The sequence below is a fragment of the Salvia splendens genome, chromosome 11 (genome assembly GCF_004379255.2).
Source record: "Salvia splendens isolate huo1 chromosome 11, SspV2, whole genome shotgun sequence".
NCBI lineage: Eukaryota > Viridiplantae > Streptophyta > Magnoliopsida > Lamiales > Lamiaceae > Salvia > Salvia splendens.
In genome coordinates this window covers 25,506,850-25,523,981 of record NC_056042.1, presented here as the reverse complement: position 1 = coordinate 25,523,981, position 17,132 = coordinate 25,506,850, and the positions used below count along the sequence as shown (strand labels likewise).

Genomic DNA, 17,132 nt, shown 5'->3' with positions numbered 1-17,132 from the left:
TATAGTTTCTCGTCCCTTAGAGTTGCTAGGACGGTTCTCAAGTGCTCTTTGTGCTCCTCCTCGTTCTTTGAGTAAACAAGCACGTCATCGATGAAAACCAGGACAAACCGATCCAGAAATGGATGGAACACGCGGTTCATAAGGTCCATGAACACTGCCGGGGCGTTCGTCAGTCCAAAAGGCATTACAACGAACTCATAATGACCATATCTTGTTCGAAAAGCTGTCTTGGGTACATCTTCTCGCCGAACCCTCAGCTGATGGTACCCAGACCTCAAATCCATCTTAGAGAAGACTCCTGCCCCTCGAAGTTGGTCAAACAAGTCGTCTATCCTTGGTAGTGGATACTTGTTCTTCAGCGTTAGTTTGTTTAGCTCCCGATAGTCGATGCACATCCTCATCGTTCCATCCTTCTTCTTTACAAACAACACTGGTGCTCCCCATGGTGACACGCTAGGTCTAATGAATCCCAATTCCAGTAGCTCTTGCAGTTGCACCTTAAGCTCCTCCAACTCTTTTGGCGCCATTCTATAAGGTGCTTTGGATATTGGTGCCGATCCGGGCTCCAGATCGATCGTGAATTCTACTTGCCTGTCGGGTGGGGGTCCCGGCAATGCATCGGGGAAGACATCGGGATATTCACTCACTATCGCCACATCTTCTATCTTCCTGTCTTTCTTCTCCTCCCCATTCAAATAAACAAGGTACGCTGGACATCCCTTCCTCATCATTGTAGTGGCTTGCAGCGCAGAGATAATGGACTTGCGTCGGCTCATTGGGACTCCGTGAAACTTCATCGGCTCTTTTCCGGGGGTTTCAAACGAAATTTCCCTTTCTCTACAATGAAGGGTAACGTGGTTCTCCGCTAACCAATCCATACCCAAGATTATGTCTACGCTACCCATCGTCATTATTTGCAAATTATAAGCCACTAAACTGAGTTCACCTATTCCAAAGTTCACACATGCACAAGATCGGGATATATCTATAGCCCCGCCTACCGGTGAGGTCACACTCATAGTGGGTTCGGTCTTAACAGTAGGTAATTCCAAAGTATCCACACAAGACGTTGATATAAAGGAATGCGACGCACCCGTATCAAACAAGACAACTATAGGCATATTGAGAAGTGTGCCCATACCTGCCAAGTTTCCTTGCTCAAAGGTTTCTTTCCCGTTTGCCGGCTGTTTCCCCTTCAAGGCGTAGGCCCTTGCTTGCGATGGTAATCCTTGGCGGCGTTGTTGCGGTGGAGGTGCAGGTAGTGCCTGGGATTGTGGACGGAAACCTAGCTGGTTCTGTCTCGTTCCCGTTCCCCTGTTCTTATTTGGGCAGCTTCGGAAGTAATGGCCACTTCCACCACAGTTGAAGCACCTAGGGTCTCGACACTCCCCGGCGTGGTACTTGAAGCACCTTCCACATTGAGGGTTCCTCGGCGGAAAGTTTGCCCTCGGTTGGAAAGTATTCTGTCTTCCGCCATTGTAGGGTGGGTTCCTCATGTGTTGTGGCCTCTTACCACCATACTGAGCCTGGTCACCATCCCACCTCCTCTTCTCTTGGTGGCCCGGCTGAGCTTGTAGAGGTGTCGCGTTTGTTGTTGCCACAACTCTTGGCTTAGGGAGTGCATCTTCCACGTCCAGTGCACAAGTCAAGATCTCCGAGTAGGAGAGTTCTCCTCGACAGGCCAATGCGGCCTTTATCTCATCTCTGAGCCCGGCCCGGAACTTCACCGTCCATTTCTCATCGGTGTCCATCAACTCGGGCGCATATCGTGCCATCTGCGCGAGGGCTCGGTCATACTCGGTTACAGTCATTCGGCCTTGGCTTAGCGTGTGGAACTCTACCACCTTGGCCCGTCTGTACGTCTTTGGAACATACTTGTTATCGATCTCTACTTTAAACTCCTCCCATGTTAGCGCCTCCAGGCGGGCAGGATTCATAGTTCTTTGCCGAGTCTCCCACCAGTAATCGGCAGCACCTGACAGTTGAAAGGTAGCACCAGCAATGCGCTCCCTATCTGTGCACTCCATGACCCTGAAGATACGCTCGAGGCCGCGTATCCACTCTTCCGCTTTGGATGGGTCTCCTTGTCCGTCAAATTTAGGAGGATTCTGCCTTGAGAACGTAACTATGAATCTTTCTTGTTGAGGCGGGGGTGGAGGTGGTGGTGGTGGAGGTGGTGCCTCCACGTTGGGTCCTTGTCGTGGTTGGCGTGCACGTCTTGGCGGCATTCTGATTCAATATCCAAAAAGTGTTACTACAATTCTCATCCAAAATTACCACTTTCTCAAAATTTTCTTATAAAATCTTCATGTAGTATAAGATGCAACACATAGGATATATATATCAAAATCCAAATTCTCATTAAAAGAAAGAAGGCCAACATTGTTCCCAAGAGTAGATCGTACTGAAAGCAAAAACTGAAAAGACAACGAACTATTCTAATTCTAGACTACGACTCTATCATCCTCATCCATAGGCCCTTCCTCCGGGTCTTCGTCGTCGTCCTCCTCGGAGTTCCCTGGCAGAGCCTCCTCATAAACATCTTCATACCCTTGTTCACCCTCGTACATGCTCACATACTTGTCCTGATACATGACCCTCTCTTCCACCTCCTGTGGGGGCTGCTCCTCTCGAGAGTCCACCAGTGCACAATACACGGCTTTCCGAAAGCCAGCCATGTCACCCACCATGTCATCGGTAGCGGGCTCATGCCACGTGTACCTCCTCGCCGTTCTTTCGGCCCACTCCTTCCAGCTATCGGGAAGCAAATCTATTAGCTTCTCAATGCCGTCATGCTCTGTCACTCCGAACTCCTGAGCTGCCCTCCAGAGGGTGTCGAAGTGTGCCACGAACTCGATCAACGGTACGTGATCCTTCTTCCGGTACACTCTATAATCCCTGAGCACCCTCTGTGCCCTAAGTCTATCGCGATCACTCCGTCGCGGGGTTCGGAACATACGCGCCATCTATAGAAAAACAGAAACAACCGCCTCGCGTATAAAAACAGAGTACATAACCGAAGAAGAGAGAGAGAGAGTGTGTACAGACGTATCGATGTTCTAAACCAAACCCGCTGGTGTTCAAAGGCCAAAAGTTCTTATCTATCATAGGTCCAAGAAGCACTAGTGAAATTCTATCACGTCTAAGTTCAAACATTCAAAAGGCCAACACATACTCACATAAAAGCTCACATCAACATTCACGTCATCATATCATCACACATCAGCCACATGCTTTCATATAAGTTCATCATACATCAACAGTTCATAACACCATAACAGTTCATAACTCAAATAATTTCCAACTTTTCCACATCACGTTGTACCCTTCCACATGTCTCAACATTTACTTAAACTTTACATAAAAATCATTTTCAACACCAAAATCACAATTTCCTCCACTTCCATATACTTTCCAAAATTTCGAAATTTTCATTACCTCATTTCAGGTTGAGTGCGATGAGTCGGATGTTGAGCCAATGACACTTTTGAAAACTTACTCCAGTCAGAAAAAGAATTTTTTGGGTCCAGAGCAGAAAGAGAAAACCTAGGCTTTGATACCACTCTGTCACGCCCGCATTTCCTAAGGATAGGAAGTACGGTGGACCGCGACTAGGGGAGGAATAAAGAAGCGGGGAAGAAAGGGGAGAACAGGAATATTTGACCCAAAAGCATTTATTAAAAAGAAGTTCACTTCAAACATTGTACTAAGAAGACATTTCTAAAGTTAATGTAAATAGAGTTAAATAAAAACAATGTATCGGATTACAAAGCAGCGGAAAAGACCAAAAGACAGATGATGCCGGGTATGACGACACGACACCATCCAAAAGACCAAGTAAAACACTCATTTGGCTTTCACTGCTCAACATCCGTCATCCCCATCGCCGCTCAACCTGCACATTAAGAAAACAACATGCAGGGCTGAGTACTTATTGCACTCAGTGGACACACGCCAAAATCATAGTTTGTCATGCCACATCAGTGTAACCTTGGGGTTTTAAGTGTAAGAAAGTAACCCAAGTACACAAAATATATTTCATAAATTCGACTGCGCAGTCATTTTCAGATATTGCCACCCTTATTCCCACTATCATACACTATCTGATCCAACCATGACAAGGGGCGTGGCCACACCCCAGGTCAACTAGACCGGCCAACTTGCTCTCAGATGGCTCCCGGTCTCGTGTACACTAGCCTGAGGGTTCGCAGCCCAACAGACCCGAATTCGATTAAACATATGTGGTAAACCACTTCAGATAGGTTTCAAAACAAAACAATTGGCAAGACAAACAGTTCACCTCCATAAACATTTCCGGAACAAAGTCCGTATTTAAAGATAACCCACATAAAAGTAGGGTAGAAAAGCCCACCTCGATTGCTTAGCTTTTAAAACAGTTCCCTTCAACCACACTTTCCTCGTAAAAGATCACCCTTTTTGAAAGATAAATAAATCATGATTAGAGTCAGGGTAGACGATGTTTAAACGACAATGCATGATTCCTACGTGGACGACTTCAACATCTAGCACGTTACACGAACACACACTTAACAACATCTCATAAGCCAAACACACAAAGACACGCCCGAAAACACACCCCGCACGCACCCGACACGCATACGACGTACTCAAAACGCGCACACGACACACACACAACACTCAAACTCCTGGCATACCCTTACTGTGCAACGGCTCACTTGGCTCGGAAAAGGTTCGGAAAAAGCTCGGAAAAAGGATCGGCGTCTCGGCCTGGCTCGGTGTCTCGGCCGCCTGGCTCGGCACCTCGGCCGACCGTCTCGGCCGCCTGGCTCGGCACCTCGGCCGACCGTCTTGGCCGCCTGGCTCGGCACCTCGGCCGCCTGTCTCGGCACAGCTCGGCACCTGTCTCGGCACAGCTCGGCACCTGTCTCGGCACAGCTCGGCACTTGTCTCGGCACAGCTCGGCACCTGTCTCGGCACAGCTCGGCACCTGTCTCGGCACAGCTCGGCACCTGTCTCGGCACAGCTCGGCACCTGTCTCGGCACAGCTCGGCACCTGTCTCGGCACAGCTCGGCACCTGTCTCGGCACAGTCCAGTGTACACTCACTTTCCTCCAACCTCCGATTCTCAAACCCTATACGACATTCACACCACACCTCCTACGTCCCAAAACACACCCAAACACCTGGGTCATCCCTTCAAAACTCTCCACAACACTGCCCTAGGCCGAACCCTACAACTCTCGGCCAACACACACGAAACCGTCGAACCAAACACTGATTTTCCCGAGCCATCTCTTGGCCAAACACACCCACATGCTTCACAAAACACAACACTCAGAAACACACCCAAAGCACACACAAACATCACCCAGAACACACCACACGCAGAACTGCGCAGTTTACTTGCAAAAATCATAGTAAAATCATACGACATCCAATGAAGCTGAAATTTACAAACCACACCGAAGACACATCCAAGTTTATACGGTTAAAAATTCGTACCAAAAGGAGATCGTTTGCTCAGTCAAAACGGGGTCGGAACCCACTGTCAGTTACTAACAAAACATGCTCGACAACAACACATAATCACAAAACCTATTCAGCATCTAAACCTTCCCAAAACGTCCTACATGCATGTTTTTCGAATTAAACGAGAGTTGAGGCCTTGTATTACCTTTCCCGGATAGTTCAACGTAGTGTAAAAGCTTTACTTCCTCTTACGACTCCGATTCACGACGAAGGAGGGTATCACCTTGAGGAATCCAAGAAGATGATGAGAGGGAGTGAATGGAAGAAGGTAAAAACCGAGAGGGAGAAGGGAGGAAGCTTACCGGTGTTGAGATTGTGAGGGAGAAGAGAGAACCGATGATTGATTGTGATTGGGAAGGGAAAGATATCGGTTTTGTGGGAGTGGGGGGGGGTTGAGAAGATCGTGGGGTGAGGGAGAGAACCGAGAGAGAGAGAGAGAGAGAGAGATATTTAATTTATTAATTAGGATATTAATTTGCTTTTCAAAAACCATAAACTAAATATTCACACCCATAAATAATGTAAAACAAATAAAACATATCACACCATATCTTAAACAAGATATTCACAAAAAGCAAACACCCCTTAATTAAAAAAAACGGACATTACAGTTAATCTCGGCCCGGTAATTAAAATTTGATCGGGGGAAATTATTTAATTAATTCCCAGAAGTTTTGAAGAATGAATTATTTACCTAAGTTTGAAATAATACTTTTTCAATGGTAAATAATTATGAAAATTTAAAGTATACTCTTAAATAATTTTTAGAAATTATTTTCGACGTTATGGAAAATACGAGGAGCTAATGAGGGAAAGAACGAGCGTAAGCGGCCGACCGGCGTCGCACGCGACGCCTTGGGCGGCCATCGAATAATCGAAATACACGAAAATCGAGAAAGAGAATTAAAAGATTTTAAAATAGAGTGCATGCATTCTAATTATCGTCGTTACAGAAGTTTGATATGAATTTTATGTGTTTTCCGAAAAGGTGGTTCGCACGCACGCTAAAAGTCAGAACGAGGAATTTTACGGAAATCATAAGCTTTTGAGGTGGGCTTTATTCTTTAACGTTTATTTTAAATCAATATGTTTACGGTGTTATAAGGATGTTTCTATAAGTATGTCATGCCGTGTTTATGTTTTGAAATTGCCTATCTGATTGTCTACTAGAATAAAACTCTACTAGACTTTGATGGTTAACGAATTCGGGTCTAACTAAGGTCTACGCCCTACTTTGACTAGTGCACTGATGGGGATCGTGAGCCGTCCCCTAGGTCGGCCGGTCCAGTGATCGAGATTGTGGCCACAGTCTCGTTTCACATGATGGTTCAGATATGGTATATGATGGAGGATGATGTTAGTCCGCGCAGACACTATTTCATGGAAATGGTTTTTCTTGTGCTTCTCGGTTTTTTTTAAAGTGAAACCCGGGATTCACACGATGATGGCTTGACATATCTTAACGATGAATGTTTTCGGGCATGAGTTCACTGGGTGCATCAAGTACTCAGCCCCTGCATATGTTTTCCCTATGTGCAGGTTGAGCGAGGTCGGGAGGCGGAGGATGTTGAGTGGTGATTCAAGAACTGGTCTGGTTACTATTATGTCTTCATACGTAGTAGTAGCTAAACTCTCAAATTGCTTCCGCTACTTAATGTCCTAAGAAACTCTGTTATTTTCTTTATTGTCGAACTCTGTTATCTTTCATTTTGTAAACTTCGGGGTTGAAACGTTAGTTAACTTAAATGGAATTTCGTCTCTGACTGTTAAGTGGTAATGCCTTGAGCTGTTTGATTGATTCCCCCTTCATCCCCGCTTCTTATTTTTTTCCCCCACTAGTCACGATTTCCCGTGCTACCTATCCTTAGAAAGTGTGGTCGTGACAGATAAATATTAGCACACACAGCAGGATGATCACTATCTGCAACTTTAGCACTTTTTTCCCTAATTTTCCAATCCTTAATTGAAGGGATTCACACTCTTCTTTCTTCAATTCACACTCTTCAATCTTCGCATTCGAATTCTCTTCAAGAGAAATAGCCTTCAAGTATTGACATCTCCATTTTCTTCGACTGGTCTTTTACTGCACGGGTTCTTTGAAGTTCAATTTGTGTGCTTAAGGGAGAAGAAGGTTCAATCCACCGAAAGAATTTACAGTCAACGTCCTACAAAATTAAACCAAACTCCATAAAATTCATGGTGTGTCAGCTTACAACGGTGAAATGGAGACGTAACAAATACCTTTCAAGACGAACAACGATAAAATCATTTTCCGGGATTACTATCAGTGCTCGACTTCCCATTCTCAGCACGAACTCCATGATTGCATATAACGTATCCCCTATGATTCCAACTGAGGTTCAAACTTGATGTTTGTGAAGAAGACGACATCTCAAGCACCTAAGCAACACCTAAGCTTCCGAAAACCCAAACACCCAAAATTTCAGTTAAACTCATCGACAAACCCTAATTCGAAACCAAAATACCCAAAATAAGTTAAACAGGAGCAAACAACACAGAAAATCAGAAAGCAATTATCAACCAAATCGGTCCAATAATCGCCGAATTGAAGAATACACCTACCTGGAGATGAAATCTGGAAGAAAATGCTCGAAATGAGGTTTAAATCGGGCTTAAATGCTCCAATAAACATGATACCTGTTTTAAATTAGGGCGTGCACAAAACGACGTCGTTGCCCAGTCATTTTTACGGCGTCCACATTGGACAATTTCATGCAGAAACTTAAGTGGAAATTGGGTATTCGGGTCGGGTTGGGAAATTGCATACGGACCGAAAGTTGGTGGTTTTAAAAACAAATTTGAAAGTTCGTGGAAAAAATCAGAATTCGGGGAAAGTTTGTGGTTTTTAAGGCCAAAAACCAGAATTTAAATTTGTTTACGCAAATGCCAAATTACATGGTTCTTTAGCGCAATACTTTCAATTTTAAAATAATAAAAGGGACTTGGCACGTTTTTTCAAGTATAAGTACCTGGCACTTTTTATAAGGATTATTTATAATATAATAATATTATATTAGTAACAATTTTTAAATCTTCTTCTTTCTGGGCAGTTCCACAGCCATGATTTTTTTTATTTTACTGTATTTTTCTAATTTCAGATTAAGTTCAACCCCTCTCTTCATTCGGTTTTCAGTAATTTGGTCTTCAAAACCATTCTTATAGTAAGGGCTTAAGACAACTTTTCAATTTTTTTCAAAAAAACAATAGTAGAAAAAATAAAAAATATTCTTTTTGGGTAAGGGCTTAAGCCCTACCCTCTCCTTGAGTGTGTCCGCCCCTGCATACCTGCAGATTGGCGCGGACATATTCCTAGTTTGGCGGAAATCTGATAACGGATTCCGCAATGGCTACGCCACTAGGATGTATTAGGTTATGAAGCGCGAGATCCCAAACATAGCTAAAGGTGTGTCCACACAACAACTCCAAGATCACAATGTGGGAGCGTGAGTACGGAGCTCTGTCTCTCATACTTGGTCGTAGCGGGGTCTGGTTCAACTCGAACAACAACTACAAGATTGAATGCAACGATGAGCCATGAGCCTAAATTGTCAAGGTGCGTTTTAATTTATGCTCTATACGTACATATGTGACGTATTTTTTGTGACACACAGTGCTCCCATTTTTTGATATCATAGGCCGATAGCAGTGCGATAACTATAGGCAACAAGTCGTGGCCATACTGGGAGGACTGGAAGTGTATATTCAGGAAGGATCGAGCCAACGGGGTGCGGGAAGATGATTTGACCCAGGCTGATGAGCTGCTGAACGGGGATGACACATCTGTGGCAGACGAGTCATAACCAAATATGGCTCTGTACACAGTTGAGGACTTCTTCACTGATGATCAGATCGACGAAGCCCTCAACTTTTTAGCTACAACTGATGTGCTGCTAGTTGACAGTGACACAAAAAGTGTTAGGTGCCCAAGCTCGGCGAAGAAGAACAGCCACAAGAGGAAGCCGGAGGATGTGTTGGAGTCTATGCTGGATGTGATGGTATGTTGGAGTCCATGAGCCATCCAATCATCCAGAGTTTACAATATCTCGCTCTGTACTCTTATTTATTACACCATATCGTGTAGAGGATTTGTATTGGTGAATTTGTGAGCAGCACCACACTTACTTGTGCTGTAATGAATATCCTATGGGCATATTTATACTCACGTATATACACTACATATGTAGGTTATCACTTATGCATATCATTTATGTTGATGTGGCCACATATCTGCACACATTAATACCCTCCCACTTGTTTGGTATCCTAGTGAATACAGTAGGTCAATTTTTTTTCTATAAATAGGGGGGTGGTAAGAGCAGGTTTCTTCACACCTTCTCTCCACAAAAAAAAGCTTCGTAAAACTATTCTTCATACCCCCCTCGACAGCATCAATCGCTCCAACCATGGTAGGAAGAGTAGCTCGCGACTTTCTGAAGTGAGATACTTGTGTTTTTACTTCATTTAAGCGAATAATGTGTATGGTTATACTCATGTTTTTTCTAAAATCATAATTGTTTTATGATGGTACAAAAAGTTTTATCATTGTTTCGTATTGGAACAAAAAATTTCGTCTGATTTGTGCGTCACATAAGTAAAGAGTTAACGTAGTTTAAAGTTTAAACAAAAATAATGGAATACAGTAAACTGAGAATGAAACTTTTTTATGATTTATGTAAACTTCAAACTTCAAAGCAGCCTACAAAATGCATGCACGACATTTCCTAAAATGGAGTGTGAACAACATACAACAACTTAATAACATTAACGTGGGTTAAAGCAGCAATCAATAGCGATATAAATGGGATACAAAAAAAATAAAAAATAAAAATTAAAAATTAAAAATGGGATAACAGAATGAATTCACACAACAAAAGGCACCTCAGCCCCGGATGTCACTGATAATTGTGCATGGATGGTTTGCAAATCATAAAACAACACAAATAAAAAGAAATAGATGTCTACTTTGGCATCATGCCAAATTCAGAAGGTTTTAAGTTCTGTGTCGAAACAACACACAAATCAATCTACTGATGCTGCCACATGTAGTCGGCTAACTCTTGTCGCATCTGGTTCCACAGCGGTGTCGATTCAATCGTGTCAACGTAGTACACTTCGTTTTGGTAATCCCCGTGGGCAGGCTGTCCCCCTTCTCCAGCGGCATCCAATTCTTGCTCAACGGGGTCTTCAAGCATCTCCCCTCTTATGTAGTTGTGTGCAGGAGAAAGTACGACATGATGAGTCGGGACTGAGTCTGAATGGGGTAAAAGCTTGTGCTGCGCAATATTTCCCACCGCAATTTCAATATGGCAAATGCACGCTCGATTATATTCCGTGCCATGGTATGGCTCATGTTGTAGAGTTCTCGTGGACTAGTCGGCCTCTGATGTTGTGGCCCCCATTCCTTAAGATGATACCTAACTCCTTTGAAAGGTGTCAGGAATCCTTCACTATTGGCGTAGCCGTTATCGCACAAGTAATACGAGCCTGCAATGTACAAACGCTGCACGAATGAACACCACCATTTGAAGATGTCAAACGACCAATAGTAATTACCTCTAGGGACTTTGAGTCCGTTGGGACGAGTCAAAGCATCACGGAGAACGCGGGACTCAGCTACTGATCCCTCCCATCCCGGTAGGACGTAAAAGAATCTTAAGAACCTGTCAGACTGCAAGGGTGTTCGTAGAGATCTGCCCTTTGTGTGACCTATAGCGAGGTGCATCAGCTATGCTAACACGAACGTTAATATATGTCCCGTCTAGTGCACCTGGGCATCCCTCCACTAGTCATATACAACTTTGATGAATAAATCTATGAAAAACAGTTCATCCAAAGTCTTGAACGTTTACCTTGAACCATTTTTAGCGTGGATTGTCACACGTATCATCAATCGGATTTGGCTTCACCAAGAGGATACTGTGGAGATGGATAACCGCACGCATAACCTCGTGAACGTAATGGCTGACGATATAGCCGGACCTTATGAAATCGAACCCAAAAATCTGGGTTTTCTTGTGGTGAGCAAGGGTACTAAAAAAACATGGCTACCTGCTCCTCGACGCTGACATATCTATGATCAACCAACCCGGCCCTGTCTCGGAGGATGTTACATAACTGCCCAAATGCGTTGCGATCCATCCTGAGGTTGCTTATGCAGTCCTTGTCAATTATACCAAACAGTCGGTCCATGCACTTAACTTGGGCGGGGACTTTTGATTTCAGGTTGTAGGCGACTACTGCACCCCATCCCCTATTTCTGCGAAGAAATCATTGCGCGGACCATGTTCAAGATCGCGAGCAAATCCTGTTGCTGGGTACGAACGATGTCCTCCACCATAATGACAACAACCTCCGTCTCCTTTCTTTTTTGTTGTCTGTCGTTAACCAACTTACAAGAATATGTTATGAAATGAGAAGCAACGATAAAGGAGTGAGTAAATAAAATACATAGGGGATGACTAATCAGACACACAGACATATCAGAGGCAACCGACAATCAAGCACACAGCCAAATGGTTATGGTCAACACTAAAAGATCATCACAAATTAGGAAAATCAACACCAACAATCAAACACACAGCCATATCAAAAACAACATCATACACAACAGGGGCAACCTACAACCAACTTCTGCTACGAGTCTACAGGACATGCTCACCACCAAAAATGTACAAATCAACGATTACAAGGGTGAACATCAAAGGCATTTTCGCAGATGAGTATGAAATGAGAATGAAAAACGGGGAGGAGAGTGAGTATTGTGTGAGCATCACAAATGGATGGTATCAATCATAATCATAGCTGACCATCAAAGAAGGGTCAGGAATTCATACATGGGGAAATGATACTCGATCTACTGGGTAGTATGCGTGAAATAAAGCTCAACAAATCCTTATACATAAATGAAATAGAACCAACAAATTCACTTCAGATCTCAGCAATAATCGATGACATAACATTTCATAATTCAGTTTTAGTGGATGTGTTCATCGTCGGCCTGTTATATAACTGTGTAAGCCCCAAAATTTAAACTTGAGGGTTTCATATAAGCGACGCCTATACCGGCATACCTGTGGTGGTAGGAAACCTGGATTTGCCACCGCTAATGAGTGTCTGGTGATGGGTGGTGTGTGCTTGTAGAGTTCGAAAATTGGGAGGGCAATTTGGGCATAAAGGCCCAAAACACGAAGTCGGAGAAGCGGAGAAAAAATTATACCACAACTTTTCTCCGATAGTGAAATGCAAGAATCGCCGTTTCTATTGTCTATTTCACTGAGATCCGGGAAATTTGTGTCGGGTCCTCCGACAAAATCGAGCTCTACCAAACGGTGGAGAAGATGGGATAATGAGCCATTTTAGGGGCTTTTACGAGGTTTTATGAGCTTTTATGGGCTACCAATCATGCCCTTAGATTATTTTTCACTCTGTATAAAATGTTCATTCTAATTATATATCAACTTTAAAAACTTTAATATTAAAATTTATAGAATAATAAAATATCAGTATATCAATATTACCGCATTGTTTTAGTGAAATACGGCTTGTAATTAGCATCAATTTCTTTTTGATGCCTCATAAACAATATCACCATGACGACAACATGTTAGCGTGTCCCCTAGAAGTGCGGTGGCCAATACAAGTATGTCCATCATTCTCTCATTTGTCATCGTATTTTCTCATTGATGCACCAAGTAACTTGTTTTGTAACTATCACCTTCACAATGCACAGAAGGAAAGTATACTATAATGATGACGGCAAAAGTATATAGTGGAGCATCTTTCAAAATATATCGACTACAAGGACTATGAAATAGGAAATTTATGCAAAGTTGAAGCAAAAGCTGAAAGCGGCAACAAAGATAAATTCCACTTGAGCTCTGTACCCCTCTTAAAACACACATAAAGATACCGCATTTATATGTATTGATTTTCTTGTTAGATCTTTTACAAAAAAAATACTAGTATTAATTTATAAAGTGGCAAAACTGGAGCTGCTATGAGTTATTGGTATTCATGTTACATACATCAGGAAAGAATAAAAAAATTAATCAAAGATTATCTGTCCTCCCCTCCCAAATGTTGCTGTATGAACATTATACAAACAGTTGTCCCTACTACAAACAAGCCTACCAATGGTTAAGGAAGGGTACATATTTGCAAATCAGACTATTCTTCAACAGTCACCTCAACTTCTGTGGCTTTCTCGAGTTCGAGAGTAGCATTAAACCCAAAATCATTCCCAGGGATGAACATAGATTTGAGCTCTTCAGCAGTTTGTATTGTGTTGATCTTGTTCTCCTTAACAGTCAGATTTTCCTGCACTTGAACACTTTCCTGATGAGGTATCTATTGGAGCCGTACCAAGAAATCTACACTGTAAAAATGTACTTGCCTTCTTCACATAATCAGCCAATGTTGTGCTCACAATCTCTTGGATAGTGAACTTTGTAACTCGATCTTCACCAATGATTTGCAGAAGGAAGTCCTTTGGGACCTGCATCATAATCATGTTTTCTCATTCTACCTTTTAACCTAGACCAAAGGAAAGCATACTTTCAAAAGTAATTCATGGATATGGCGTTGATCATCGTCTCGTATTACAAATTACTAGTATACTATTTTATTGAAAATAACATGTCATAATTAATCAAAAAAATTCAGTTGATTGACGCGATGATGAACAACATACAATCGCAAATTGCAAATCAGGTCCACACACTCAGAGAAACAGTCGAAAAACACGGTGGAAGATGTTGGTCAAAAGAAACTGAAAACTTACTTTAGATGTCTTCCCTGCAGTATCCAGCAATCACATGAAAACACAAGTTAGCCAAAAAAGAACTGGTAATTTTTCATTATAAGAGTGGCAAGGCACAAATCAAGTAATTAAATCACATGAAAGTATCAATATACTTTGTACCAAGCCATCCAAGCGCAAGTGGGTTTATTTCAGCACATGAGTTATCAAGTCCAAAAAGAACTTAGTCATGCTTGTACAATGGATATAACACAGTGATGTTTCACATGAAAGTCGCAATACTCATTTTCTTGCTTTTGAAATTAAATAAGAAAATTTGAAATGTCAAAGATGAAGCAAACTAGAAGAAAGAGATCATAATGGCAGCAGTTCAAGCAAAACAGTAAGGAAGTATGTAATTTTAGGAAAATCACAAAAATGTGTCAGTTTTTCCTTTTGCGGCAGTGACATTAAGAAAAAGAAAATTCTTCTCTTAATAAAGGGTTTCCTTACTAAACATACAAAGCAGACAGTTACCTCCTTTTTCTCTGCGGAATCCAGGAACCGGTGGAGCTGTACGAGCTAAGTTTCTGAGAATTTTCTCAAACACTATCTGTGTTTCTTTCCCAGGCAAATCGACCCTTACCTGACTCACAGAAAATGGAAATTTAATCCCAATAATAATTTGATATTTATACACAAGCTAAATCAAATCAAAAGCTTTAATTATAGTGGAAGTTCCTAATATGAACGTGTCTTAAAACAGTCACAAAGCTCTAATTATAGTGGAACTCACTTGCATCTTATCATCATCCTTAGACTCCACTACTATCTCAACATTTTTAATGCTAATTTGATTCTTGTCTGGATCTGTTATTGTCGCCTCTAAACCTGTATTAATACATAAGAATTTACTCTATGACCAAAAATATACATAAATAAAAGGCCTTTTAGTTTAACATATGTCGTTTATATTACCTGAACCAACAGCAGATATTGGCTTCAGTGGAAGTCTCTTGCCCATGCTTGAGGAGCCACAGTAAATCAGCGGCCTGAAATTTCATGAGTAAATAAATGATAATGCTACAATAGAAACTCCAACTAACACAACAAACTGAGTGTGAAAATGTGAAAGCTTAAGTGTTTAAACTAGTTAAAGCCTTTGATCTGGCCATGACAAGTTTGTCCTGAAGAATCAAAGAGACCTACTTAAGTATTTGATAGGTTATGCTTCTAATGATATATTAACCTTCAACATCTAATAAATCACAACAAATTGAAGCAACACAGTTTTCCAAAATAACAAGCACATCATCAAAGCATCCTAGGCACTAACAAATACTAACAATCATACATATGTTGACAAGCCTTGTAACTTTGCAATAACTTCCTCTACCAGCAGACATTTCACAAAGCAAATCGAAATATCAACACAGATATCTGATAAAAGAATTATCTGAAATCATTTTTATAGAAAATGACATGAAATTCTTTCTTTTTCTTTTTCTTCTTCATTTTTCTTTTACTTATGTTGTTTACCTTGAGAGTCCAAAGTTTGTTCGAGAAAAATATTGGACATGAAACAAAGGAGCAGCATCTGCCTTGGCATTGCTGCAACCGAGAGAAACATGCTGCAGCCAATAGAAATAGTTAGTAACCAAGCACTCAACCCTAACCCCACAAACAGAGAGAGAGAGAGAGAGCATAGAAGAACGGCTGCCTAATTCATTACTCATTCCTCGTAGATAAATTAACAAATAAAGCCTTATTCGTGTTCATTACTACAGTTTCACCAATCAATGAGAAAATTCAAAAAAAAAAATCAGAACTTTGTGCACCCAATCTGTTCCAAACTCAGAAAAGGTGCGGCTTTACAGAGGTAATCAGGAGCAACGTAGTTCTTCTCTTCCACAAAAATTCATTAAAAATGCGGATGCCGAATAAAAATCTTGATGATTAATGGAACAATTAAGTACAGAAGGAACTAAATTCGTACCTGAAAGAAAGGAGCAGAAGATGAAGCCAGCGTCGTGGTTGCCATATATTTCTGACTGGGGAATGGAAGAGATGATTGGATAAATTCGTAACAATTCTCACTATAAAACAATTTATTGAGTTAAACTCCTACAATTCACTGTATAACGTCGAGGAGTATACAATAGCATTTAATTTGTTGCACCCAATTGTTAAATTGTTGATTTAGAAAAATTATGATTGAGTTATTGCATTTAATTTATAATAGTAAAGAAGATCCTGCCCAAAATGTACGGAGAAATTTCGGAATAAGGGTTTAAATTCACTGACCTTTCGTAATTAGGGATTCAATTTACTGATCTTTCGTAATTTGGGATCGAGGCATGCGTATTCTTCGTAAGAGATTTCTGATATTTTAGCTTATTTATGTGTTTTTTAATATTATTTCCCTCTAATCATTTATCAATCGTCTATATTATCCCCTTCAAATTTTTACCAAAATTCTATAAAAATAGAATCTATCGACAGTCGAGAACGAGCAGATCCTGCGGCATATTCAGTTAAGCTAGAATCACCATGAGTTAAATTTTTTTGTCGATGTGAAAGCATCAATAGTTTGAACATATATTAGCAGAGTGATTGAAAGGAGAAAATCATTGTTGTATTTATATGGTTAATTAGTACTCTCAATTATATCGTGGAGCTGATTCTATTTTTATAGAATTTTGGTAAAAATTTGAACAGGATAAAATAGACGATTGATAAATAGTTAGAGGGAAATAATATTAAAAAAGCACATAAATAAGCTAAAATATCATAAATCTCTTATTACGAAGAATACGCATGCCTCGATCCCAAATTACGAAAGGCCAGTGAATTGAATCCCTAA

The 17,132-nt window shown here is 41.3% G+C and overlaps 2 protein-coding genes across 3 annotated transcripts; both read right to left on the bottom strand.

The window, feature by feature from the left end:
- Nucleotides 1-10,360: 10,360 nt before the first annotated feature.
- On the bottom strand, nt 10,361-12,910 carry LOC121756135. 2 transcript variants are annotated; one of them, XR_006040893.1, is made up of 4 exons: nt 12,603-12,910; nt 11,382-11,906; nt 11,086-11,299; nt 10,361-11,016 (listed from the first exon to the last, which is right to left on the bottom strand). XR_006040893.1 is itself a non-coding variant. In XM_042151597.1 (4 exons), exons 2-4 carry the CDS (start codon nt 11,389-11,391, stop codon nt 10,733-10,735), a joined length of 447 nt encoding a protein of 148 aa, XP_042007531.1. In that variant the 5' UTR covers nt 11,392-11,906; nt 12,603-12,908; the 3' UTR covers nt 10,361-10,732. The 2 variants fall into 2 exon arrangements, 1 of the variants encoding a protein (XP_042007531.1); XM_042151597.1 differs by having other exon boundaries at nt 11,086-11,238; nt 12,603-12,908.
- A 564-nt stretch (nt 12,911-13,474) lies between these two features.
- Nucleotides 13,475-16,421, bottom strand: LOC121756130. Its single transcript, XM_042151592.1, has 8 exons — nt 16,266-16,421; nt 15,809-15,900; nt 15,248-15,321; nt 15,066-15,160; nt 14,807-14,915; nt 14,312-14,325; nt 13,925-14,026; nt 13,475-13,848 (listed from the first exon to the last, which is right to left on the bottom strand). Exons 1-8 carry the CDS (start codon nt 16,308-16,310, stop codon nt 13,699-13,701), a joined length of 681 nt encoding a protein of 226 aa, XP_042007526.1. The 5' UTR covers nt 16,311-16,421; the 3' UTR covers nt 13,475-13,698.
- Between the last annotated feature and the right edge of the window lie 711 nt (nt 16,422-17,132).